The sequence below is a fragment of the Polistes dominula genome, unplaced genomic scaffold, assembly GCF_049000335.1.
Source record: "Polistes dominula isolate Pdom_NZ unplaced genomic scaffold, Pdom_raw_medaka contig_15, whole genome shotgun sequence".
Taxonomy (NCBI): domain Eukaryota; kingdom Metazoa; phylum Arthropoda; class Insecta; order Hymenoptera; family Vespidae; genus Polistes; species Polistes dominula.
In genome coordinates, this window is record NW_028300915.1 from 2,523,575 (window position 1) to 2,549,202 (window position 25,628).

Consider the following 25,628-nt stretch of genomic DNA (forward strand, 5'->3'; position numbering starts at 1 on the left):
TGATGCCTAGTCCATAGAGTATTCCTTCCTCTTCCTCTTGGAATTCTTTTAAAGCATATTGTTCAGCTCTTGAGTCAATCCTGGCTTGTTTAACGACATCACTTACGCGTCGCTCAGAACGTGAGATTCGCTTTTCATCACGTTTCTCAACATACGTATGGGCTTTGCGGCCAATGGGGCATCCCATAACCGACATTACTTTTAAAACACCTTCAAAACCTTCATTAAAGATGATAACTGATAAGTAGCTAGCAATTTCAACAATCTTGGGGCCAGAATGAAGATGCTTAGGAGCAAAAGTCCAATCAAATAGAAATTTCTGTTTAAGCCTGCAAAAACTTGTCTAAGCTTGTATAAATGTATATATGTATAAAAGGGGGGCCAGGTATAAAGTCGACGGTACACAATAGGCCCGGACCCCAACTGCCAACTCAGCGCTCCGAACAGCTCTTTCTTCTACCTGCTGTATCTTTAAAACGACTTCGAATTTTCAAAAATCACTTTACTACCGTATTCTAGACATGTTAAGAAAGCAATTTATGAAAAAAAAAAATCGATTTTTTGAGCCCATCACATGGGATGACCCCCTTAAAAATATATTCATTATCAGTCTTATCATCCCAATAAATCACATCCAAACAGTACAAATTCTTCTCGTGTCAACCAAAAAGGATAACCTTCTACATGTTTGGGTGGTACTTTACCCACAAATTATTTAAAAATGATCATTATTGAAAATTTGTAATAAGATCAATGTTGGCACAATTTTTTTCGGAAAAAACCTCACTACTTTTCGGAAAAAACCTCCAGTTTTTCCATTGGTCATTCTCCTCCTTCACAGATCGGTCCTCTGGTCAAGGGAAACCCGCCTTAACGTTTACAATAAACAGAAAAATCCCAAAATACTATCTGTAAACTAACAGTATTTGAAAACGAATGTTATTTTACAAGAATAAATATCTCAATATATTATTTAATTATTAATTGTTAATAATAATTTACTGCTAATTGTTAAATAAAAAAATATTTTTTTTTATTTAATGTGCATAAAATATAACATTTTCTTAATATGTTAGTATTTTCTGTAATTTAATACTGCCTGCATCTTATACATTATCAGTAACATCCTGTCGATGATCAACAGTTTATTTGAAATATCTGTAATGTATATTTTGAATAAATTTAAAAATAAAGAAAAATTAGTAAACTTCTGACAATAATGCGTCAATATATGGATTTTGATGAGAACAAATCTTTTTTTTATATTCCAAGATTTTATCTCTTAATTGTTCATTTGACAAAGATTTATCTAGTGTTTTGCATTCATTGAGAAATTCAGTTATCAATTCATCAGCTTCCTGTAATGAAATTATACAAGAATATTATTATGTAGATAATATAATAATCATTTGAACCAATCACAATAAAAATTATAGTTCTCAAACCTTTATAATTTCTCGCTTTTTCTGGACAATCAGATCCTTTAAAAACTGTTCCCTGATAATCTTCTAATTCTGTTTGTTTTCGTTTAGCAAACTGTAATAAATACCCATTATTAATTGATTTATCTAATTTTTCATATAAGCTGTATTATTGCTTAAAATTACCTCTATTACGTTATCCGGAAAATTAGCCATTTTAGCAACATGAATACCAAAACTTTGATCGTAAACACCAGGCTTTACTTTATAAAGCAAAGTAAGTTTATCATTTTGTACAAGAGCTGTCACGTGTTGATTTTTAACTGTTGGTATTTCTTCAGAAAGTCTTGTAATCTCATGAAAATGCGTTGCAAATAGGCAATAACATTTAATTTCTTTTGCTAAATGCCTAAAAAAAATATATATATATATATATCATATAATTCAAAAAGTTATTCTATTATAAAAAAGATAGTATTAATTTAAAATAAGAATTTTACTCTGCTATGGACCAAGCGATACCACATCCTTCATATGTTGATGTACCTCTACCAAGTTCATCAATGATCACAAGTGAATTAGATGTTGCTGTCTGTAAATAATATAAAAGAATAATTTGCAGAAAAAAATCATGAAATATTTGTTTCTTGTTAAACACGTCATTAGTTTAATATACCCTTAAAATAGCTGCTGTTTCTATCATTTCCATCATAAACGTTGAAAGTCCTTTTAATTGTGAATCATCAGCTCCAATTCTTGCCAATATACAATCCAATAAAGATATTGTTGCTTTTTCACAAGGAACAAAACTTCCAATATGTGCCATTAATGCAGTTACACCAGCAGAACGTATATACGTACTTTTACCACCCATATTTGGACCAGTTATAATGTGACAATGAACTTCATCTAAAATTATTTAAAAACTAATATAAAAGATAATTTTGTTGAAAACTTAATATCTCATTGATTTATTATATTGACCTTTTTTAAAATATACATCATTAGAGATATAATCAACGCCTTCTTGTATTTCCAAACAAGGGTGTCTCACTTGAACAAGATTAAATTCACCATGCTCACTAGAAAGCATTTCTGGACGAATATATGTTATATGTGCATTTGCTGCAGTTAAGGCAAATGCCACGAAAACATCAAGACAGGCAATGACGTCTCCAATATTTTTAATCGGAGCGGTATATCCAGCTATATAAATTTAACATATAATAAAATATATATAAATTTCGTATATTATTATAATTTATAATTATGTACTGACCTGCAATTTCAATAATTTCAGTGACAACAGTTTTCTGTTGATTTGTATACTTCTCTCTAGCAGCAATATAATCATCATTTATTTCATTTAACTTATTATTTCTAAATCTTACACCATTCTTGTTAGAGTCTAATATAGTATAATGTTTTTTATTTCTTAGCATCTTTTCTTCTCTTAACGTTATTCGAAAGTAATAGCCCAACTGTTGATTGGTTTCCAATTTTAATGATTTTCCTGATTCTACACCCAAATCGTCAGCTACTTTACTTAACTGCGATTGTACTTTTTCTTCCATTTCATCCATTTCTCCTTTGAGTTCTGTTAGAAAGATTAAATATTTATAATATGCAATATACATAAAATTAAACTTACAAAAAATATGACGATTGATGTTCATTCGCTTAAATAATAAACGAGTATAAAAGCTATCTATTTAGATACCTTTTAATTCATCGTCAAAATCAGGATGAACTAAAAAATCTCCCTTTTCCGCTGCTTCTAAATCAATAGTTTGTTCAATCATTTGTTGAAATTTGTCCATATCCTTGATAAGTTCTTTTAATGGATCTATAATTAATTCTTTTAAGGCAGTTGTATTAGAAACATCAGAAAATTGTTCTATCAGTTTTGGCAAATGAGATACACTCATATAAATTCTGCAAGTAAATATATATATTAGTTTAAAAATATAGTTGAAATAATAAAATAAAAAATTGTAAAATATAACATTAGTTACACACTTATAACAGTCTTGAAGATTAGCTTTCTTTCTAGATAATTTTTTAGCTAATTGTTGTAAGTCAGGTATTCGTCTTAGATGATCTTCGCTAAGAGTAGATCTCAATTCATTGTTTTTAACTAATACTTCTACAATATCATGTCTTTCTTTTATAAGTGCCAAATCTTTAAGAGGTTGTCTAATCCATTGTGCAATTAATCTATGACCTTGCGGAGTTTTGCATTTATCTAATAAAGTTAAAATACTATCAGGTACATTCCCAGTGAAATTAGAAGATACATTTGAACGATGCTCAATATTAAGAGCCTTTATAGCTGCTGTATCTAATTTTAAATAACGTGATTGTTTTATTTGTTCTATGTTAAATTGATGAATATTTCCTTCATCAGATGTCAACTGAAATTAAAATTGAAAAATATTATTTCTCAATAATATTTTTCTCTCTTAAAAATTACAATTATATGAAATATACTTACATCCAAATATTTAATTAATGCAGATGTAGCTGACATAGCTAATTTTAAATTAATTTCAGGTAAGGATTGTGCATTTTGTTGTTGACCTTTTGTAAATTTGAGCAATGTATTTAAATCTTGTACAACTGAATCATTAGAAAATTCACTTTTTTTTCTTAAAGTAACTAAAACATTACTTCTTTCTATTACCTACATAATGATATGATAACAATGATTAAATAAATCTAATCTTCTATACAATATTTCACACACATATAATAATATTATTTTCTATAATTAACCAACCTGTTTCAAAGTATCAAATTCATAACTACTATCTCCTTGGATTAATAGACATTCTTTTGGATTGAGTGTAACAATAAGTGATTCTAAATTTGAGAAAGATTCACTATCTTGGAATTCACAAACTGAGAAAGAATTAGCCACCGTATCAAGATGACTTAATCCTAAAATCTACATAATATCAGAAATTATAAAATATATAATAAACATTATTATTATAAACATATTTCTATATGCAGATGTTATATCAAGTTACTTTGGATTTTCCTTCTGTTCCTAATTTTATAGCAATTACTGATACTCCAAGTGCAATATCATTATTAGCAAATAATATATCTTCAAATTGTGATAGATTACCAGGTGATCCTTTATATTCTAATATCCAATTTTGATTCTTTGCTGATCCTTGATTGATGTAAACTTCTACTCTGTATTGTTTTACCAATAATAAATCACGTATAAATGTCTCAAAATGACTTTTATTTAATATAACACCTTCAGTCTTATGAGGTTCTGTAACAAGTCAATTAAATTTATACTTAATAGTAATTTTTGATAAGATTAAAATAAAAATTGGATTTTAACTTACCAGAACCGAGCATTTTACAAACAGATGTTGTTTTAAAAATTTCTTTAGCAGCAAATAAAGCATCGCTTCCATGTAATGTATAATAATCACCTCGATTAAAAAATCGTATAGTAGAATTTGATTTCTGAAATGAATACATTAACATTAATTTTTTATTATTATTAATTTACTATGTCCATATCATACGTATAAACGTTATGTGTAATTAATTGGTATGACCTTGATCCATTTACATGATAAAAAAAATACTCATAATCAGAGTGATATAGATATTTATTCTAGAAATTGATATTTCTCATTAATTTTAATCTACGCGTATTTAAGTTTCTATTAGATTGATGAATTGTTGTTTGATTTACATTTTATTTCTATATATATATATATATATATATATATATATATATATTAATAAAAAATAATATTTTTTATATATTTCTAAAAGAATATTTTAAATAGGACATGTAATACAATTTTCAGAAATATTTATTCACTCTTTACTAAGAAAATCTTAAACATTGACATATATCTATAGGTCAATGTCTATCAGAAGGTCAGATTGTCGAATGGGTATAAATGTAATATATGCGAATTTATGAAAAGTATCAGTAATACAAATTTACGTAAGAATATATTAAATAAGATTAAGAAAGTTTTGTATAAATAAATAAATATAGTTAAATGAATATTATATATATATATATATAGAGAGTAGTTTATTTAATTGACATAGACATTTATTATATGTATTTTAAAATATATTTATTGTATTTTGTGATCAATATTTTCATTAACTGATTACCAATGTAGTACATATTCAGAAAGTATTGGTAAAATCCAGAAAATCCAATGACGCCCATAATAATGAGGTCATCATGAAGTATTATTATGATAAAAGATCAGAGTTCATATTCCAGGAAGACAAATAAATTTGTGTTAATAAGCTGCTACCATAAAAATAAGCAATATATTTCATTTATTTGAAATTAATATATAAATGTAATTATTAATTAAATATAATGCACAAGTTATTGTAATGTTTAAATACTGAAAAAATTATATAATGTGTCTGTTTCTATTTTATATTTAATGTAATAAGTATTTCTTCAATACATAAGAGTAACCTTGAAATTTTTACATGACAATCTTATGAATGAAAGTAAAATAGTAAAGGTATTACAAAGGATGATTTAATCTGTGTGACACATCACACCAAATATGGAAATACCTGGAAATTATTATTACTTTTTATCCTGTTTTAATTATTACGTAATTAAAATAACATTTATATATTAATATTTATATAATTTTATAAAAAGAATTAGAGGATGTAATTGAATTTTTATTGAATAACTTTTTTTAACATGGAATATATATTGATGTATTAAAAAATAATAAATAATTCAATATGAAAATGAAATGTCGTAAATAAATAATTAATGGGGAATGTGTTAATTAATATTATTTTGAAGAAGTTGATATACATTTACCACGAATTCTCAATGATAAGTGAATGCATTAAGTATAAAATGAATAAAAAAAAAAAAAAATCTGAAATTCCGATATGAAGAAGGGGAAACAGACATAAATGCTATTGCTGCAATCTGCTTCTGTTATATGTAATTCTTCAATGTTAGTGAGAACATCTTCAGATTAGCAAGTGAAATAAAGTGTGTCTTGATCGTATATTTTAAGGTAATAAAAATGATTTTTTTTATTATTAAATTTTACTATATTAATAATATAATAAACTATCAAAATTCAATTAATAGCTAATTTTAAAAATTATAGAATACATTTTGTAATAATTATAAATTAAAAATATAATCATACGTAATTTATAATTTAGTTGTTGTTACTTCAAGATATTTAATACATATATATATATATTTTATTTATATTATTATATACAATTTATTATAAAACTTAACAGAAAGATATTTTTTGTTTATTTCACAGATTAGCCTAATATGGCAATAAAAAGGATAAGCATCATTATTTTATCCATTTTATTTACACAATCATTGTCTCTGCCTAATGGTTGCATAGAAAGTTGTACTACTTATCGACAAGTTAGTTCTTATAGAACTCATCAAGAATCTGGTAATCGTAATGATCATACAGATTCAAATATAAGAAATGTAAATCATTTGAATCTTAATTATGACAGACCTGGTAATTGGACTGAACAAAATGAATATAAAGTAGATAATGGCCATGGTAAAGTTTATGAAGAACAAGGACAATATGTTGAAGGTCCAAAACGTGTAAGATATTTTAAGAAAAATTATACTTCTTCGTATAGTAATATTTATCCAAGTAATTCAGATTTATTACAGTCAGAAAGATTAATCAATCAAAACAGAAACAATGCTTTGGATACTACTAATAGTCAAAGAATATATGAAGAATCAAGAAATTTAGAATCATACAGACAAGAACATAATTATAATAAATTACATAATGACCAGTTACAACAAACGTACAGAGAACGAGGAAGTAATATTGAAAGACTTGAAAATTTAGGAAAATTAAGTGATAGATTACAAATAAGTCAACATGGAACATCCGTTGGTGATTCAGAGTTGTTACAAGGTCAAAATCAACATATTGGAATAAGAAATGATAATTGGACTCGAGTAAACACATATAAAACTGATGATGGAAATGGTCGTGTATCAGAAGAAGAGGGACAATATGTTATCGGTCCAAAAACAATTCGTTATTATCATCAAAATTATACTTCTCAATATAGTACAAGTTTCAATCCTATACATAAGATTACTCCAAATATAAATGATGATTTACATAGTACTATACAAAAAGTAAATCAAGAATTCGAAAATATGGAAAGAAAAATTCATCAATCATCTCGTTTAAAACAAGTGACATCGAGTAACACTTTGCATACAGATACTATGAATACAGTTCAAGATAATGTTAATCCTACTTTTAGAAATATTGATCTACAAGTTGCTGAGAGTGCTGATTATAGACATAGAGATCAAAATGAGCATGTTCCTACTAATGGAAATATATATAATGTACATCAAAATCAATTGTCAAATAGACAAATTTATACAGGTGATGATACATTATATAGAAATGAAAACAATGTATATAATAGAAATAGACCAACTGTTCAACATCAAAGAGAAGAAGCATATATTTCTCAATCACATATAAATGTTTTACCCAGTAATATTCCAACTTTAAATAGTGAAAATAACAATTATCAAAGATATAGGGAAAATGAACAGATTGGATTACAACGGAATATAAATGAAAATTATCAAAGAGAATATTTAGATACTCATCAATCACAAATAACCCAGAATTATCGATCTAGAGACAATTTACAACACAGAACGTTAAATGAAAATATGGAAAATTATCCACATATAAGAGATGGAATATTACAGCATCAAAATTGGGATGTTATAGGACAAAGAAGAGAAATTGTTAATCCAAATGAAAGAAACCAATATTATTCACATCAAAAAATTAGTACATATAACAAGGAAATTGGTCATACATTAGATAATAATTATAATCCAGGTTATACTGGAAATTTACAACAGATTTCTAGCACGCAAGGCCATAATCATGGAATGCAAGATTGTGCTCAAATAGAGCAAAGATATATGAGAAAATATAAGCGTAATGCTGGTAATGATGGTTTTAGCAAAATTCGGAACAGACAGAATTATGAAAAATTTCGTAAAGATTTAAAAGATTATGATAAAGAGAAACTGCCAAATAGTGATCATGAAATTAAATCACTAAGACTACCTAATAAAGATTTAAAGAAAAACACTAAAGACATGATAGAACAAACACAAAACAACAAAAGGAAGAAAAAGACACATCCTAAATTTAGAAGACATAATAGCACAAAACTTTGATGATTTGACCCAACAAACTACTGGACATATAGGATTTGATCAATTAAGTCAGAAACCAAAAAGTCATAACCAGTACTATGAAGATTTGACTCAACAGATTAATGATCTAGCACAACAGTTAGGTGTATTTGATGATTTAACGCAACAAACATCTGGACACATAGAATTTGGTCAAAAAAATCAGAAACCAAATACTGATGACAAGTACTCTCAATATTACGCTGAACAGATTGAAGATCTACTGAAGGAGTTGGGCTTATCTGATTTATTAAAGCAACAAACTTCTGGACATATAGAATTTAGTCAACATAATCAGAAACAAAATAGTCAAAGATTGAACCATGAAGAATTGACGAAAGAGATTAAATATCTCATACAACAGATAGAAGGATTTGATGATTCAACGCAGCAGACTTTTAGACATGTAGAATTTGGTCAACAAAATCAAAAACCAGCTAGTCGCAACCAGCGCTTTAAAGACTTGACTCAGCAGACTGATGATTTGACTCAGCAAAATGCAGGACACATAGAATTTGGTCAGCAAAATCACAAACCAGGTAGTCATAAGCAGCGCTTTGAAGATTTGACCCAACAAACATCTGGACAAATAGAATTTGGTCAACAGAATCAGAAACCAGGTAGTCATAACCAGCGATTTGAAGATCTAACCCAACAGTCTGACGATTTAACGCAGCAAACTTCTGGGCATTTAGAATTTGGTCAGCAAAATCAGAAACCAGGTAGTCATAACCAACGATTTGAAGAGTTGACTCAGCAAACTGATGATTTGTCTCAACAAACTTCTGGACATATAGAATTTGGTCAACAATATCAGAAACCAGGTAGTCATAACCAACGATTTGAAGATTTGACTCAGCAGTCTGACGATTTAACGCAGCAAACTTCTGGACATATAGAATTTGGTCAACAAAATCAAAAACCAGGTAGTCATAACCAACGATTTGAAGATTTGACTCAGCAGTCTGACGATTTAACGCAGCAAACTTCTGGGCATTTAGAATTTGGTCAACACAGTCAAAAACCAGGTAGCCATAACCAGCGATCTGAAGATTTGACTCAGCAGACTGATGATTTGTCTCAACAAACTTCTGGACATATAGAATTTGGTCAACAATATCAGAAACCAGGTAGTCATAACCAACGATTTGAAGATTTGACTCAGCAGTCTGACGATTTAACGCAGCAAACTTCTGGGCATTTAGAATTTGGTCAACACAGTCAAAAACCAGGTAGTCATAACCAACAATTTGAAGATTTGACTCAGCAGTCTGACGATTTAACGCAGCAAACTTCTGGGCATTTAGAATTTGGTCAGCACAGTCAAAAACCAGGTAGCCATAACCAGCGATCTGAAGATTTGACTCAGCAGACTGATGATTTGTCTCAACAAACTTTTGGACATATAGAATTTGGTCAACAAAATCAGAAACCAGGTAGTCATAACCAACGATTTGAAGATTTGACTCAGCAGTCTGACGATTTAACGCAGCAAACTTCTGGGCATTTAGAATTTGGTCAACACAGTCAAAAACCAGGTAGCCATAACCAACGATCTGAAGATTTGACTCAGCAGACTGATGATTTGTCTCAACAAACTTTTGGACATATAGAATTTGGTCAACAAAATCAGAAACCAGGTAGTCATAACCAACGATTTGAAGATTTGACTCAGCAGTCTGACGATTTAACGCAGCAAACTTCTGGGCATTTAGAATTTGGTCAGCACAGTCAAAAACCAGGTAGCCATAACCAGCGATCTGAAGATTTGACTCAGCAGACTGATGATTTGTCTCAACAAATTTCTGGACATATAGAATTTGGTCAACAATATCAGAAACCAGGTAGTCATAACCAACGATTTGAAGAGTTGCCTCAGCAAACTGATGATTTGTCTCAACAAACTTCGGGACATATAGAATTTGGTCAACAAAATCAGAAACCAGGTAGTCATAACCAACGATTTGAAGATTTGACTCAGCAGTCTGACGATTTAACGCAGCAAACTTCTGGGCATTTAGAATTTGGTCAACACAGTCAAAAACCAGGTAGCCATAACCAGCGATCTGAAGATTTAACTCAGCAGACTGATGATTTGTCTCAACAAACTTTTGGACATATAGGATTTGGTCAACAAAATCAGAAACCAGGTAGTCATAACCAACGATTTGAAGATTTGACTCAGCAGTCTGACGATTTAACGCAGCAAACTTCTGGGCATTTAGAATTTGGTCAACACAGTCAAAAACCAGGTAGCCATAACCAGCGATATGAAGATTTGACTCAGCAGACTGATGATTTGTCTCAACAAACTTTTGGACATATAGAATTTGGTCAACAAAATCAGAAACCAGGTAGTCATAACCAACGATTTGAAGATTTGACTCAGCAGTCTGACGATTTAACGCAGCAAACTTCTGGGCATTTAGAATTTGGTCAGCAAAATCAGAAACCAGGTAGTCATAACCAACGATTTGAAGAGTTGCCTCAGCAAACTGATGATTTGTCTCAACAAACTTCTGGACATATAGAATTTGGTCAACAAAATCAGAAACCAGGTAGTCATAACCAACGATTTGAAGATTTGACTCAGCAGTCTGACGATTTAACGCAGCAAACTTCTGGGCATTTAGAATTTGGTCAACACAGTCAAAAACCAGGTAGCCATAACCAGCGATCTGAAGATTTGACTCAGCAGACTGATGATTTGTCTCAACAAACTTTTGGACATATAGAATTTGGTCAACAAAATCAGAAACCGGGTAGTCATAACCAACGATTTGAAGATTTGACTCAGCAGTCTGACGATTTAACGCAGCAAACTTCTGGGCATTTAGAATTTGGTCAACACAGTCAAAAACCAGGTAGCCATAACCAGCGATCTGAAGATTTGACTCAGCAGACTGATGATTTGTCTCAACAAACTTTTGGACATATAGAATTTGGTCAACAAAATCAGAAACCGGGTAGTCATAACCAACGATTTGAAGATTTGACTCAGCAGTCTGACGATTTAACGCAGCAAACTTCTGGGTATTTAGAATTTGGTCAACACAGTCAAAAACCAGGTAGCTATAACCAGCGATCTGAAGATTTGACTCAGCAGACTGATGATTTGTCTCAACAAACTTCTGGACATATAGAATTTGGTCAACAATATCAGAAACCAGGTAGTCATAACCAACGATTTGAAGAGTTGCCTCAGCAAACTGATGATTTGTCTCAACAAACTTCTGGACATATAGAATTTGGTCAACAAAATCAGAAACCAGGTAGTCATAACCAACGATTTGAAGATTTGACTCAGCAGTCTGACGATTTAACACAACAATCGGGCAAATTGGATGATTTAATTCAACAAACTTTTGGACATTCAGTAAATGGGCAACAAAGACAACAATTCGACTATCATACATATCCTTACAGACATAATCAACAATCTATGCCTGATCTTGAAAAACAATCAGATAATAACGCGAATAAACCTTTGTATGCACTGACACCTGCACCAAAACCAAAGTGGAGACAAAGATATAGATTATCAAGTCAAATCTCTATTGATAGCACGGAAAATCCAAGTAATATTCATTTTCATCATTCGAGTGATATTAACGATCAAACTATTTCACATCAAAATCAATTATCAGATGGGTCAAGTTCTCCTCAAGAAGTTGGAAGTAATAACGATTTTTATTCCATTAATCATCAATCTTCAAATCAGCAAGAAGACTCAAGACAGCTAAATACTCAAAATGTTGTTGAAAATGTAAGTCAACAACCAAAGTCTTCCAATAAAGGTTTCACGAAAGGTGGACATAGATCTAGACATATTTATCGACCATCAACTCCTAGTCCATATTCAGTTAGTAATAGTGTAACTCAATCTCAATTAAATCAAGATTTGAATTTAGAAGAAGTATTTGAGAAGAAAAAAAATCAAAACAACTATCAGGAGAATTTACCTTCTCAGAACAGTAAGCCAGAATCTAAAATAGACCCACGTATTTTAGAAGCATATGGTGGTGGTCCATATGATGCTAATCACGGTGATGACATTTTTAATCATGTAACACAAAATCCTGATGTTACATTACCTCCTCATTCAGATGGTATAGATCCATGGGATATTAGAGAGAAACCTAGAGAAGTAATTCCTTTGCCGCCAACTACTACGATAAAAACACCAGAAGTAACAGAAAAAGTAGAAACCGATGTTCCTCCAACATTCTGGACAAGACTTGGTCATAAATTTACAACAACTTTTGATAAAGCAAAAGAGAAAGCTAAAGATCTTTTTGGTTGAATATAATTATTAAATTAAATTAATTTAAAATTTTTATCTTATAAAAAGAATTAAACATACACAATTTATTTTCCACAGATAATAATATACTTGATTTGTATATAATTTTATGTAGTATACACTTATATTTATGTAGTATACATATAAATTTATAGTATGTACACTATAAATTTATGTAGTATACACTTTTTTACAACATAATGTAACTCAAATAATTATATTTTATAGCTTAGTATTAGTAAACTATAAAACATAATGTGTTAATATAGATGCACTATCTTGTAATTTAATTTCACTTATTATTAATAATAACCTAGATATAAGATTGCTTTCCAAGTAAGAAGTCATAAGCTTTTAATAAAAAATAAATATTAATATTACACATATAAATCTTTATTTACCTCTGGTAGATTCGTGAAATATTTAACAAAGCTGACTTGGGATGATGGATCTAAAATATTTAATTATATATATATATTATAAAAGAATAAATGATATGTTAAAGAGTAAAAGTTATTTACCTATATTAAATTGCTGATTTGGTTGTACAGCCATTATTAATATAGAAATAATACGTTTAATATTTAACAAACAAATACAAGTAATAGAAAATTAAATAATTGCAAACATAAGCGTTTCACAATCAATTGTACAGTATAACTCCACCAACGTATGTAATATTTGAGTATAAAAGATCTTTCATTTTCCCGCGAAAATTTCATACAAGTAATAAAATAAAAAGAAAAGTTTCTAGAATGTAAAAAATAAATGTTTCTAAAATTCTACTCAACTGATCTAGATCCTAATTGTAATATACGTTGGCAATTGTCGTGGGTCAATAATTTTTGATGTTGGTAACATATTACAATAGCCGCACCATCTGATGCTAAGTATTAATAATATAAACATATTAACAAAGCATAATAGTAATGAGCCACGTGTGTTTGTTATTAATTTAAAAAAAATCAAATTATATATGTAATTGTGATCTGTAAAATATATCATAACGATATAAATATAATTATATGATTTTGACTTGTACAAATTCAATTTGAAACAAACAAAAACAATGAGTTTCTGTGCATATGATTCGGATATTGTTATATGCAACAATGATCATTTTATCATGTATAATATTAATGATAACTTAATAAATAATATAGAATTACCTCATGTGGAATGTGATAAGATAGGTAATATACATAATAATGTAGATATTGAATCATATCATATGATAATAAGTACAACATTTTCTAATGATGGCAAATATTTGTTGATATGCACAAATCGTAAACAATTGTGTTTATACGATCGAAAAAGTAAAGAACTTATATCGAATAGAATATTACCTAGAGCAGCAAGTAAAGTTATATTTTCTCCAAACAATGATATAATTGTTGCCGATAAAGCTGGAGACGCTTATCTTTTTTCTACAACAAATCCAGTAGAAAATGGAACTTTACTTTTGGGACATTTATCTATGCTATTAGATATACTTGTAACTGAAGACGGAAAGTATATTTTAACGACTGATAGAGATGAAAAGATTCGTGTATCAATGTTTCCACATTCATATAACATTGTATCATATTGTCTTGGACATAGTAAATTTGTGACAAATATTTGTGAACTACCTCATAAAAAAGATATTTTAATATCATCAGGAGGAGATGGAACTCTTAAATTTTGGGATTATGTATGTGGAAATGAACTATTGACTGTTAATTTTAGTGAAAAAATTCCTAAATATAATATTGATAATTTTAATGAAATTCTTAAAACTAATCATGAAGAACATGTAAGTGTGTTACCAGTAAAACATCTAAAGGCTACGAAACTTAATAAATTATCGTCCTTAGTTGTTATTAGTTTTTATAGTAGTAATGTATTACTAGTATACATTGTTGATGAAACAGTGGATTCACATTTAACTGCCACTTGGAGTGAAAACATAATAATGGAAGATGAACCTTTAGATTGTTTCTTAAAAAATAATCAATTGTGGATTTTAACTAATTTAGAAGTAATCGTATATATCTTAGACAATAATCATTTTGTATTAGATTCAACTACAAATAATACATTAAAAGAATTAAATAAAGCTTGGATGTCATTGAATAATAATACAAATAGGAAAAATTTATTTCCTAGTTTGTACAAAAGAAAATATGATAATGTACAACAGTATTTAGAAAGAAAAAAATTACGTCTACCAAGTACTTTGGAATAAGGATTTTCAGTCAATAAAAAAAATAAAAATCATGATTAGCGTACAATATCATATATTATAAATTTTAATCCCTTATTATATTGGTTAATAAAATCATAATACAAGTTTACATTCATTTTGTATATCAAACAAAATATATTGATGATGAGTTGTTAATCATAATTAATTTATTTTCACTATGCGAAATCCTATGAAAATGTATATATTGTCAAGATAAAATAAAGCTATTTTATTAATTTGTTTGTATATAATTCCTTAAATTACAATAGATATATTGATTTTTTTTATACTGGTTTATAATCTAACTTTGATTCAAGTTTCTTATTATCTGAAACTTTTCTTACAGCTTTCATAAAATCTTCTTGCACAACATATTCTCTCTCCAATCTTATAGCAAATAATCCAGCTTCTGTACAAACATTTCTTAAATCTGCTCCATTAAATCCATCTGATAGTTTGACTACTGCTTCATAATCTATATTAAATATTAGTCAATTATTTCTAGATCATGTAGACTATGTATATATGCATTATAGATTATATATTAATATATTTACCAATGTCACCATGCTTAGCAATTGGACCTGCATGAATTTTCAAAATTTCAAGTCGTGCTTGTTCATTAGGTAATGGTATTTCAATCTTTCTATCTAAACGACCGGGTCTTAACAAAGCAGGATCCAGAGTATCAGGTCTATTTGTTGCCATTATCATTTTAACTTGACCTAAAGAATCGAAACCATCCATTTGATTTAATAATTCCATTAAAGTTCTTTGAATTTCTCTATCTGCACTAGTTCCTTCAGAAAATCTTCGTCCACCTGCATACAATAAAATTAGTAGTAATATTATAAAATATTTCTTTTATATAAGATGATTTAATATTTTATTATATTTATAATATAATTATTTTACCTATAGCATCAATTTCATCCATAAATATAATACAAGGTTGATGATCACGAGCATAATTAAACATTTCTCTGATTAATCGTGCTGATTCTCCAATATATTTATCAACAATAGCACTTGATACAACTTTTAGGAAATTTGCATCTAACTGACTAGCAACTGCTCTTGCCAATAATGTTTTGCCAGTACCAGGTGGACCATACAATAAACATCCTTTAGGTGGAGTAATGCCAACTCTTTGAAACAGTTCTGGATTTAATAAAGGTAGTTCTATAACTTCTCGTAATTCACGTATTTGTTCACTTAAACCACCAATAGCTGAATATGTAACATCACCAGGGTCTTCATGGGACATATTGTAAACTAATGGATCAACCTAAATGAGGTATAACACAATTAATAATAAGCAGTTCATAAAACTACAGTAAAAATGCATTCAATTATTGCATATCAAATTTGTTTACCTCACGTGGTAAATAACGCATTATAGTAAGGGTTGTCATGTCAAGAGCAACTCTGGTTCCAGATTTTAATTTATTTTTATCAAGTTGACGTCTACAACCAACAACATAGCGAGGACCATTTGTTGCTTTTACTATAACTGAAATAACACACATTACATGTTTTTGTATATTAATTTATAAATATTCTGTCAAATGTATTTAAATTGACAATATTTGTAATACTGATTACTAAAATATTTGACTTACATTTCTCTTCTGTAAGTTGCTTAAGAACCTCGCCAACAATCTGTATAAAGTTTATGTTAATAATTAAAATAAATATATTAAGAAATTTTCTTATTTACAATAAGAAAATTTATTTACCTGACCAACACTTTGGAGAGCCTTTAAATCATTTTCTGACTTGTCATATTGTTTGGTCAAATCTTTTAAGTGTTCTCTCACTGTAAATATGAAAAATATATACGTGTATATTAAAAATCCATAAATTATCATTTTATATTTTAAAATAATAATAATAAAATCAAATATGACAAAGAATTACAATAGAAAAATGAGGTTAGGTTTTTATAATTTTTGGACAAGATAGACTATTTTTAAAATAATAAATATATAAATATATATATATCTTACTTTCTTTTAATCGTGATTCTACTTCCTTGTGTTCCAGAAGTTTTTTTCGATAATTTTGAAGAACTTTTTCTCTTACAGAATCCATGTTGACCGCCATTTTTTACTTATTTTGCTGTATAACTGTCACGGAGAAAGTTTTTAGGTAGATTCATGAAGAAGTGACTATATTCACTCATTTTATTTTCGATTGTGCTTCCACCTATAGTTTATAACTTGAATCAAATATAAAGTGACATTTAAACACTGTTCTCACATAAATCATTTAAATAATTGTGAGACATTTTAAATTAATAGTTTGCAATCATAAATCAGTAATTATTGAAAATCATAAACATATAATATATAGATTACGTTTTTTTCTATGTTCTTTACAGAGTTAAAAATGTATCAGAGACGGAGTTAAGTTTTGCTGATTGGTGGATTATATTATTGTACAATAGAAAATACATGTCAGTAACATAAACAAATGTATTTTTTTCGGGATCGATGCAATAATTTTTATTACAAATATTAAAGAAATATAAACACGTGAAATTGCATGGAATGAAATTTTCAAGAAATTCAATAATTCTTTATTAGTTATGCAAAAAGTAAGAGAAATTAAAACTTTGTGTTTTATTTTTTATTAGTTTATACAAATTAATAACAAATAAAACTCAAGATCAATAATATCATTTAAATTTTGTATAATTTGCAGTAATATATTTTAAGCCAAGTAAGCTGTTCTTTATTTTGTTAAATAAAGGGTAATAGCCAAGTGTGAAATTAATGAAAGATATTAATATAGACATTTAATTTATAATATCTTTATAATATTTTTTTCACAATGTTATATCAAATGAATAAAATTGATTTTTCTTTTAATAAATATACTATAGGCTGAGTGTCATTCAATAGTTTATTGAAGACATTTGCATTAATCTTACTTGGCTATATCCTAAGTATTGATACCTCTTTATTAAAATACAGAGAAATATTCAACGATGAACAAAAATGTTGGATTAATTTAAAACCAACAGAGAGACTAAAATGGATATATCAGAAAAAAGGAAAAGAAGAACCAGTTTCATAAATTGATCCTGATGTAGTTTTAATAACATCTGACGGATTGAAAAGTCTTGGGTGTCAATAAAAAGATGACAATATTAATTGTCACCACTTCAATACTATTAATGTAAATGTTTTACAAATACTTTTGAAAATTGAAACTATATTGGACTATCAATTGTTGCACAACAGTTGTTTGCTTTAGTGGATATCAGAGTTTTCAGGAAAATGGAAAAAATTGAATATCGTGCTGTGATTAAATACTTGCATTTAAAAGGCAACACACCTACGCAAATTAAAGCCGAATTAAATGCAGTTTATGGGGAGTGGGCACCATCATTTGCCACAGTAAAAAGATGGACAGCTGAGTTTAAACGTGGTCGTACTAGTTTAGCTGACGATGAACGTTCAGGACGACCAACAACTGCGACAACCAGTGAGAACATTGAAAAAATACATCAAATGATACTTTATGATTGTAAAATTAAAATGAGAGAGATTACAAAGGCTATAGGCATATCTAAGGAACGTGCCTATCATATATTGTATGAAGAATTGAATATGAGAAAGTTGGCTGCACAATGGGTACCACGTATGCTCACTTTGGATCAAAAATGTGCTCGAATAAACATTTGCAAAGCTCTATTAGAACGATTCAAGCAAGATGAAAAGGATTTTTTGCGTCGATTCATAACAGTAGATGTAACTTGGATCCACTATTACATTCATGAGAAGGAAGAACAGTCAAAACAATGGACTGAGGATGGTGAACCTAATCCAAAAAAGGCGAAGATACACTCAACAACTGAAAAGATAATGGCAACTATTTTTTGGGATAGTTGTGGTATTTTGTTCATTGACTATCTTGAAAATGGTAAAACAATTACAGGAAACTACTATGCATCATTACTTGATCAGCTGAAAAGAGAAATTGCGCAAAAAAGACCACATTTAAACAAGAAAAAAGTATTGTTCCATCAGGACAGTGGACTGTTTCAAACTTCGACAGTCGCCATGGCTAAAATTAATGAATTGCAGTTTGATTTAATTGAACACCCTCCATATTCACCAGATCTAGCCCCCGGTGACTTTTTTCTGTTACCTAAATTGAAAGTTTGGTTTGGAGGACAGAGATTTTCATCGAGTGAGGAAGTCATAGCATCAATAGATTCTTATTTTGCAGAACAAGATACTAATTACTATTTAGATGGATTAAAATTGTTGGAGCATCGCTGGACTAAGTGTATCGAGTTAAAAGGAGACTATGTTGAAAAAACATAGAGACTATGTGAATTTGATTAAAAAAATGTTGTTTTACGTAGGCATAAAACTTTTTAATCTATCCTCGTATTGTTCGTTTTTAATTTAAATGATGATGTAGAATATAAAATATAATTGACTAAGTAAGGTTCAAAAGAAGCTTTAACTAAATAATGTTTAATATATTATGTTTACAAAATAAAGGAAATATTTAATAGAAAGTATTATACTTTTTTTTTAATTTAATTATACTTAAACAAATCAATAAACATTTTGAAAATTCTAATAGCAGACCACAATTGGCGGATAGTTGTATTAAAAATTGATTCAATCATTTTAAAGTCAATACTTGGGGTTTTTTTTTACGTTGGTAATTACGAATCTAATTCGAGCTGTATATTCGCTATTTTAAATTAATAAACAAAAATCTTCTTACGTAGTCAAAATTTGAAATAAAAAATATATAAAGTTTTAAGGTCATATAATCTTTTTTTATTTGAAAACAAATATCAAAAAATAATTAATTTTCAGTCTTCTATAATAAATTTCCTTAAAACTAAGGAGATAACAGTATAACTAATATCTTTTTTTAGTTAAATATAATATTTTCTTATTATATTTAATCTCATCGACAACATTAAGACCGAATGCAGCTGCTTGTTCACGTATACAATTCTCTTCTTCTTTCGTTAATCCTTCAGGAAATGGTTGACTTGATAAATAATTATCCTCAGTAAAAACTTTACACATTTCATGTGCTGCTTTTTGAAACTCAACTTCACATTTCTCTTTTCCAACAATATTCAAACAATTAGACCATAATTGTTTTTCTATTTGATAATACTGATTGCACTTTTCATTTGCCTATTAATTTTGGATGAAAATAAAATTGAGATGTGACAGATAAAATTTTTAAAATACAACAAGAAAAAGTATTAAACGATGATAATAAAATAAAATACTAACCAAACAAAGTTCTCTGTAAATATTTTTATCTTTTGGTTCCATCTTATATGCGAATTCCAACTCTTTTAAGCCTCTTGTATATTCTCCTATTTTGATCAGTGCCTTACCATGACTAAAATATAATTTCATTTAATTTCTGATCTAAATTACTTGTAAAACATTATTTATGAAAAACATACTTAAAGTGAGTTTTAACAGTAGGTGTAGGAACCTTCGTACAAGCCATGCATGCACGACGTGGCATATCAATTTTATTAAAACATATTGCAAGATTATTGTAAGCTCTGGAAAGTATCATTTTAACTTCTTTCTCTTCGTTATCATCCTTTAATTCAGCATTTTCCAACAAACGTATTGCTTTTTCATATCTGTAAAAATAAATAAAAATAATAATCAAATTTGTACATATAAATCAAATATAAATATTATATTTTAAAGTATTAAATTTCTTTACTGTCGTATAGAAGTTTTGTAAGCCATTTTATTAAAATGATATTTTGCTGAATTAAGCAAATCATTAACACAATTAATAATATTAGGAAGTAATTTTTTTCATCCACGTTTAAATTAATATAAGTATCTGCTGATCCAATGTCGAGGAAATCAACTAAATGAACAATAAACATAACTTCTGTATTTGGTAAAATTCGAGGTGGACAACCTAACTGGCCATATGCAAGATCAGGATGAATAATAAAAATAGAAATCTCATGTTTTTCCATAGTAGTTATTGCTAATTCTAATCCAGGAATTAAATAGCCATGATCAAGACGAAGAGTTTTTGGTTTTCCTTGTGCAAATGTCGAATCAAAAGGTTCATCGCTATATTCAAAGTAACTTATATATTTAATTGTGACCTGAGAATTGTATGATACCGTTGCACCAACTCCTTTTCTTTTAATCAATTTCATAATCTATATATATATATTAACAACAATTTCATTTTAATATTTGTAATATTTTCTTTATGTAAAAATTTGTATTATTCATTACAGTATACCTTTCCATCTTCTGTTATCGGTGTCATTTTAGATTTCAATTTCGCAAAGCTTATTCCAATCACATTGGTGATTGCACTTTCGTAATCATTGGTCTCTTCATTTTCAAAATTATCTATATTAAGCATATCAACTATTTCATCGTTTGACAAGAATACATTTGAGTTATATAAACAATTATCTTCTTCTTCTTTCTGTATATATTCATCTCCAATTTCAAAAGTAAAACCTTCTGGAGATAGTAAGTCACTAAAAACAAAGACAATTATTGTTATTTTAAGTTTTATTAATACATATATTTAATTAAATATATTTTATATTACTTCAATGTAATTCCATCGAGATCCGAGAGATCATTCAAAGGCATGGCCATTTTGAATTATCTCTAATAAATTTCTTCTTATATTATTTGAAATTAATACTTATTATTATCTTAGAAATTACTAAAAAAAAAAAAAGTAAGATCGGCGAACAAATTAATATATAAAATATGGTTCTATAGTATCACGTACTAATAAATCACAATTAAAATAAAATAGAAGAGACTTTTATGAACAAACAGCGATTGTTGGCAATAATGAGAGATGAAATTTTAAATTTTCATCTGTCCAAAATTAAACAAGAATCGAAAGGAAAAACATTTGATCTTCTCACTAAATTCCCTCTTTTATGTTCTTCCCTAGTGGTTAGAAACACGAACTGTCTTCTAGGGTAGAGGGCGCGGTTATCTCGCTTACGGGGTTAGAGGTAGTCAGAGACATGAAAAAATGAGAATTTTCAATAATTTTTGTTTGCCAGTAAATCATTTTATTTTATAAAAGTAATAATATGGCGTCATTACATAATGTTTCGACTTGACTTCACGAAATTTTGAAAACAAAAAATTAATAATTTCAAAAGTTATGGCTGTTTGTGTTGGTCCAATTCCAACATAAGTTCCTTGCGGTGACCATCATAAATCCTTGGAGATTCATCTAAAATCAATCGGACAAAAAAATTAGTTTTATTAATATACATCAAAGTTGGGATTCATCCATGACAATAGAACCCAAGAACTCGAGCGTTCTGGAGTGCCCGAGAGCCCTTTGTTAATTGTCGAATAATTCGAAAAGTGTTTGTCGGATTCACTTCAAATTTTCAGAGAATATTTATAAGATATTATACTTAAAGAAAATGCAAAAAAAAATTCGATTTTTTGAAAATTCTGTCTACCCCTAACCCTTTAAGGTGTTGTACAGTGTTGCCACATCCCGAAAAAAGTGGACAAAAGTAGAAGCTGTAGTTGAATTATTTTGATTCTAAATAAAACGGTTTAACAATAATCCAATAATTCCAACAATGGTTCACTAGCGTATCAATGGCGGTTCACTATACATGTATTAAAATCAAACTCTCTTTGGAATAAAATAAAATGAAAATTGACATTAAAAAGATTCTCGTTTGTATGTTGTACCTGTAAAAGTATAAAAATTATTAAAAAACATTATAAAGTAATTAGTTTCTGTAGATTAAATGGACATAAGGAATCAAGGAAAGGAATAAAAGAAATATGATATTAATTAGGAAGATAAAAGAAACTAATTACAATTATAATATTAATGATAAGCGGTCTTTGGCTAGTTTTTACTTGCAATGGAATGTATAGCATATCAAAATATGATAAACATTATATTGAAAGTAAAATACCATTGCCCGGGTCTAACCACGAGGAGGTAACCGCTTCTGAAGACCCACGAGGGATGTGCATCCTAAAGATGCCCACATCCGAATATAATTGAAAAGAGAGAACCTAACTCTTAGGCCCCATCATAAGAGTACCATCCAAAAAATCTATAAAATTATTATCTTGAATACCCAAAAAAAACATAATGATAAATAATAAGTACAACCTGAATAGAATTTAAGTACCATCGTTGATCCTATTGAAAATTAACACACCTTAGCATAATTCCAATATATGCATATACAAAGATTACAAATTATGAATATTTTATATTTAATAATTTTCACAATCTACCTAAAAAATATAGTATAATAAAAATAAATATATATATATATATATATATATATATATATATATATAATATTAGATGATACCTGTAGAAAAAAAGACATTAGATGTTACCTGTAAAAATATAATATTTCATTTACTAATAAAAATAATTATTTTATACTACCATATAGTTTACCATAATTTAGTCCTCTTCTGGTCCACATCCCACTCCTCTTGGACAAAATTTTGTAGTTCATCCTGTCAACAAAACCTAAAAAAGAATAGAACTGAAATGAAAAAAATACAATTTTTAAGATAAAAATTCCACGATTTTGGACTGATCCATCGTACCTGTAAAAATATAATACTTCATTTACCTATAAAAATAATTATTTTATACTACCATATGCTTTATCATGACTCAGACCTCTTCTGATTCTTTGTCATCTCTTTTTGGAAAGAATTTTGGCATCGTCTCCATAGTTCATCCTGCTAACAAAATATTAAAAGTAAAGGTTGCAGGGGGAGGGGGTTGTAGGTAAGGACATAATTTCTCCCAATTATTGGAGGTAGGAGAAAATCATGGCTCGCGTAGGGCAGGGTCGCATCTCTGAAGTAGACCCTTTCTTTTCGAAGAAACCAAAGAAAGAATTTACCCGTTACCCTTTAAAAAAAGAAACCGGAAACAAGCCTGAAAAAGATAAAGAAAAAAATTATTTTGGGAATCTGAAAAGATGCAATGAATGCATCGAAGGGTAAGTTCCTGATGAAAAATCCGATGCACTTACAAGTGCATTACAATTAATCATATCCTGAAACAAAATAAAATCAAAATTAAGTTTCTAATACCTAGAAAAAAAGGATATATTTAAAAATATTATAAAATAATTAGTTTCTACAAATGAAATGAAGAATGAAAAATGAAAGATGTGAGGTAATAAGAAATGAAAAAATGATATGATATTAAAATGAGTGGGAAATTCTGAATGGGATTGTACTCTATAAAATCAAATTTATCAAATACTCGATTTATTTTTAGCAATAAAAATCTCTGGTAGAGTTGGTGGTGGTAATTCCAACGATGTTCACCTATAACATAAAGAAAACTATATTAATTACTTTTATTCTTAAAAAACCACTATAAATTATTGACGAGCAAAATAATAAAACAATCAAAATATCAAATGACCAACGAGCTATTCGCAAAAATTCAACCATGCTGTTGAATTTGCAAATAACTCATTGAGTCTGTAGTTGCCCTCTTGAGCCACAATTAAGTGGGGGCCTCTTCGGCAATTAGCCTCTTCTTTCTTGATGCCTACTGTCGGACATTCCCTACGTGCGAGCATGAAAAGAATCATTGACCAAAAATGTCAATCATTTCCAAAAAGTATTCTCATAATTTAGCATGTTACAACGATCAATGATATAGAATCAGAATCGTCCCTGATTCTAAATTATAAAATGAATAAAAAACCCGACCTAACCAACCCTAACACAACCCTGAAAATAAAAATGTGATTAGTAAAACATCCTCAGCTCTTTTTACATAGAAAATAATGATTATCTTTTGGTCGAGAGATATCTCTTCGCCGAAAGGAATATTATAAACTATGTAAAATATCGATTCTATTCTAATACCATACCATTGTAACATGCTAGATTATGGTCCTACAATTTCGAAACGACTTCAAGACATTTTCACCCAATTACTCTCAACTGCTTATAACATTAATATAAATGAAATACATTTCATATTACAATACCTATGAAATAATTTCATTTATTTTCTATCATACATACCAGTTTGCAAATAATTCCGATGTTCGTTATAACTCTATTAAATAATTATTACAAAATAAATTCGCGTTTACCGTTAGCTATTCTAGCTCGTGGACAATCAACGAACTTAGAGTTCGTCGATTGTGCACATGTTACACGAGCACATTTAATCGAATGTCCGAGCAGTTAATTAAACTAATCCATGACACTTCGCACTATTACTATCACAAATAATAAAAACGAATTGAAATAAAAGTAATACTAAAAATGCAATTCATTTTTTGCAATATATTTTTATTTAATTTAAATTGAATTATATCAAACATTTCAAAGA

The 25,628-nt window shown here is 28.5% G+C and overlaps 5 protein-coding genes across 5 annotated transcripts; 2 read left to right on the forward strand and 3 right to left on the reverse strand.

Annotated features, from left to right (window-relative positions):
- Nucleotides 1–1,181: 1,181 nt before the first annotated feature.
- Nucleotides 1,182–13,670, reverse strand: spel1 (DNA mismatch repair protein spel1). Its single transcript, XM_089170209.1, has 15 exons — nt 13,531–13,670; nt 13,411–13,460; nt 4,787–4,910; nt 4,454–4,710; nt 4,201–4,368; nt 3,916–4,104; nt 3,441–3,835; nt 3,142–3,356; nt 2,701–3,018; nt 2,406–2,627; nt 2,098–2,330; nt 1,922–2,013; nt 1,608–1,830; nt 1,446–1,536; nt 1,182–1,358 (listed from the first exon to the last, which is right to left on the reverse strand). Exons 1-15 carry the CDS (start codon nt 13,562–13,564, stop codon nt 1,351–1,353), a joined length of 2,619 nt encoding a protein of 872 aa, XP_089026335.1. The 5' UTR covers nt 13,565–13,670; the 3' UTR covers nt 1,182–1,350.
- On the forward strand, nt 6,322–13,521 carry LOC107073195 (uncharacterized). The gene is made up of 3 exons (XM_089170213.1): nt 6,322–6,478; nt 6,743–8,566; nt 8,748–13,521. Exons 2-3 carry the CDS (start codon nt 6,754–6,756, stop codon nt 13,007–13,009), a joined length of 6,075 nt encoding a protein of 2,024 aa, XP_089026339.1. The 5' UTR covers nt 6,322–6,478; nt 6,743–6,753; the 3' UTR covers nt 13,010–13,521.
- A 400-nt stretch (nt 13,671–14,070) lies between the features above and the next one.
- wuho (tRNA (guanine-N(7)-)-methyltransferase non-catalytic subunit wuho) lies at nt 14,071–15,285 on the forward strand. Its single transcript, XM_015329864.2, has one exon. It carries the CDS (start codon nt 14,079–14,081, stop codon nt 15,237–15,239), a length of 1,161 nt encoding a protein of 386 aa, XP_015185350.1. The 5' UTR covers nt 14,071–14,078; the 3' UTR covers nt 15,240–15,285.
- On the reverse strand, nt 15,275–17,408 carry Rpt4 (Regulatory particle triple-A ATPase 4). The gene is made up of 7 exons (XM_015329852.2): nt 17,249–17,408; nt 16,979–17,058; nt 16,862–16,901; nt 16,616–16,752; nt 16,155–16,527; nt 15,797–16,060; nt 15,275–15,714 (listed from the first exon to the last, which is right to left on the reverse strand). Exons 1-7 carry the CDS (start codon nt 17,343–17,345, stop codon nt 15,524–15,526), a joined length of 1,182 nt encoding a protein of 393 aa, XP_015185338.1. The 5' UTR covers nt 17,346–17,408; the 3' UTR covers nt 15,275–15,523.
- A 2,616-nt stretch (nt 17,409–20,024) lies between these two features.
- shu (inactive peptidyl-prolyl cis-trans isomerase shutdown) lies at nt 20,025–22,239 on the reverse strand. Its single transcript, XM_015329842.2, is given in 7 exon segments — nt 20,025–20,419; nt 20,522–20,633; nt 20,701–20,889; nt 20,976–21,072; nt 21,075–21,435; nt 21,522–21,768; nt 21,843–22,239. Coding segments are annotated over 7 exon segments (1,344 nt in total). The 5' UTR covers nt 21,893–22,239; the 3' UTR covers nt 20,025–20,131.
- Nucleotides 22,240–25,628: the final 3,389 nt, after the last annotated feature.

Bases quoted from the DNA above. Each gene is read 5' to 3' on its own strand.
- Rpt4 (XM_015329852.2), bottom strand. From the start codon at position 17,345: ATGGCGGTCAACATGGATTCTGTAAGAGAAAAAGTTCTTCAAAATTAT. The intron at 17,059-17,248 runs GTAAGATATATA...TCATATTTACAG, and splicing joins AGAATCACGATTAAAAGAAA to TGAGAGAACACTTAAAAGAT. The intron at 15,715-15,796 runs GTAAATATATTA...TATTTAATATAG, and splicing joins TGCTAAGCATGGTGACATTG to ATTATGAAGCAGTAGTCAAA.
- LOC107073195 (XM_089170213.1), top strand. From the start codon at position 6,754: ATGGCAATAAAAAGGATAAGCATCATTATTTTATCCATTTTATTTACA. The intron at 8,567-8,747 runs TAAGACTACCTA...GTCAGAAACCAA, and splicing joins TGATCATGAAATTAAATCAC to AAAGTCATAACCAGTACTAT.
- wuho (XM_015329864.2), top strand. From the start codon at position 14,079: ATGAGTTTCTGTGCATATGATTCGGATATTGTTATATGCAACAATGAT.
- spel1 (XM_089170209.1), bottom strand. From the start codon at position 13,564: ATGGCTGTACAACCAAATCAGCAATTTAATATAG. The intron at 3,019-3,141 runs GTATCTAAATAG...TCTTTCTAACAG, and splicing joins TTTTGACGATGAATTAAAAG to AACTCAAAGGAGAAATGGAT. The intron at 1,831-1,921 runs GTAAAATTCTTA...TATTTTTTTTAG, and splicing joins ATCGCTTGGTCCATAGCAGA to GCATTTAGCAAAAGAAATTA.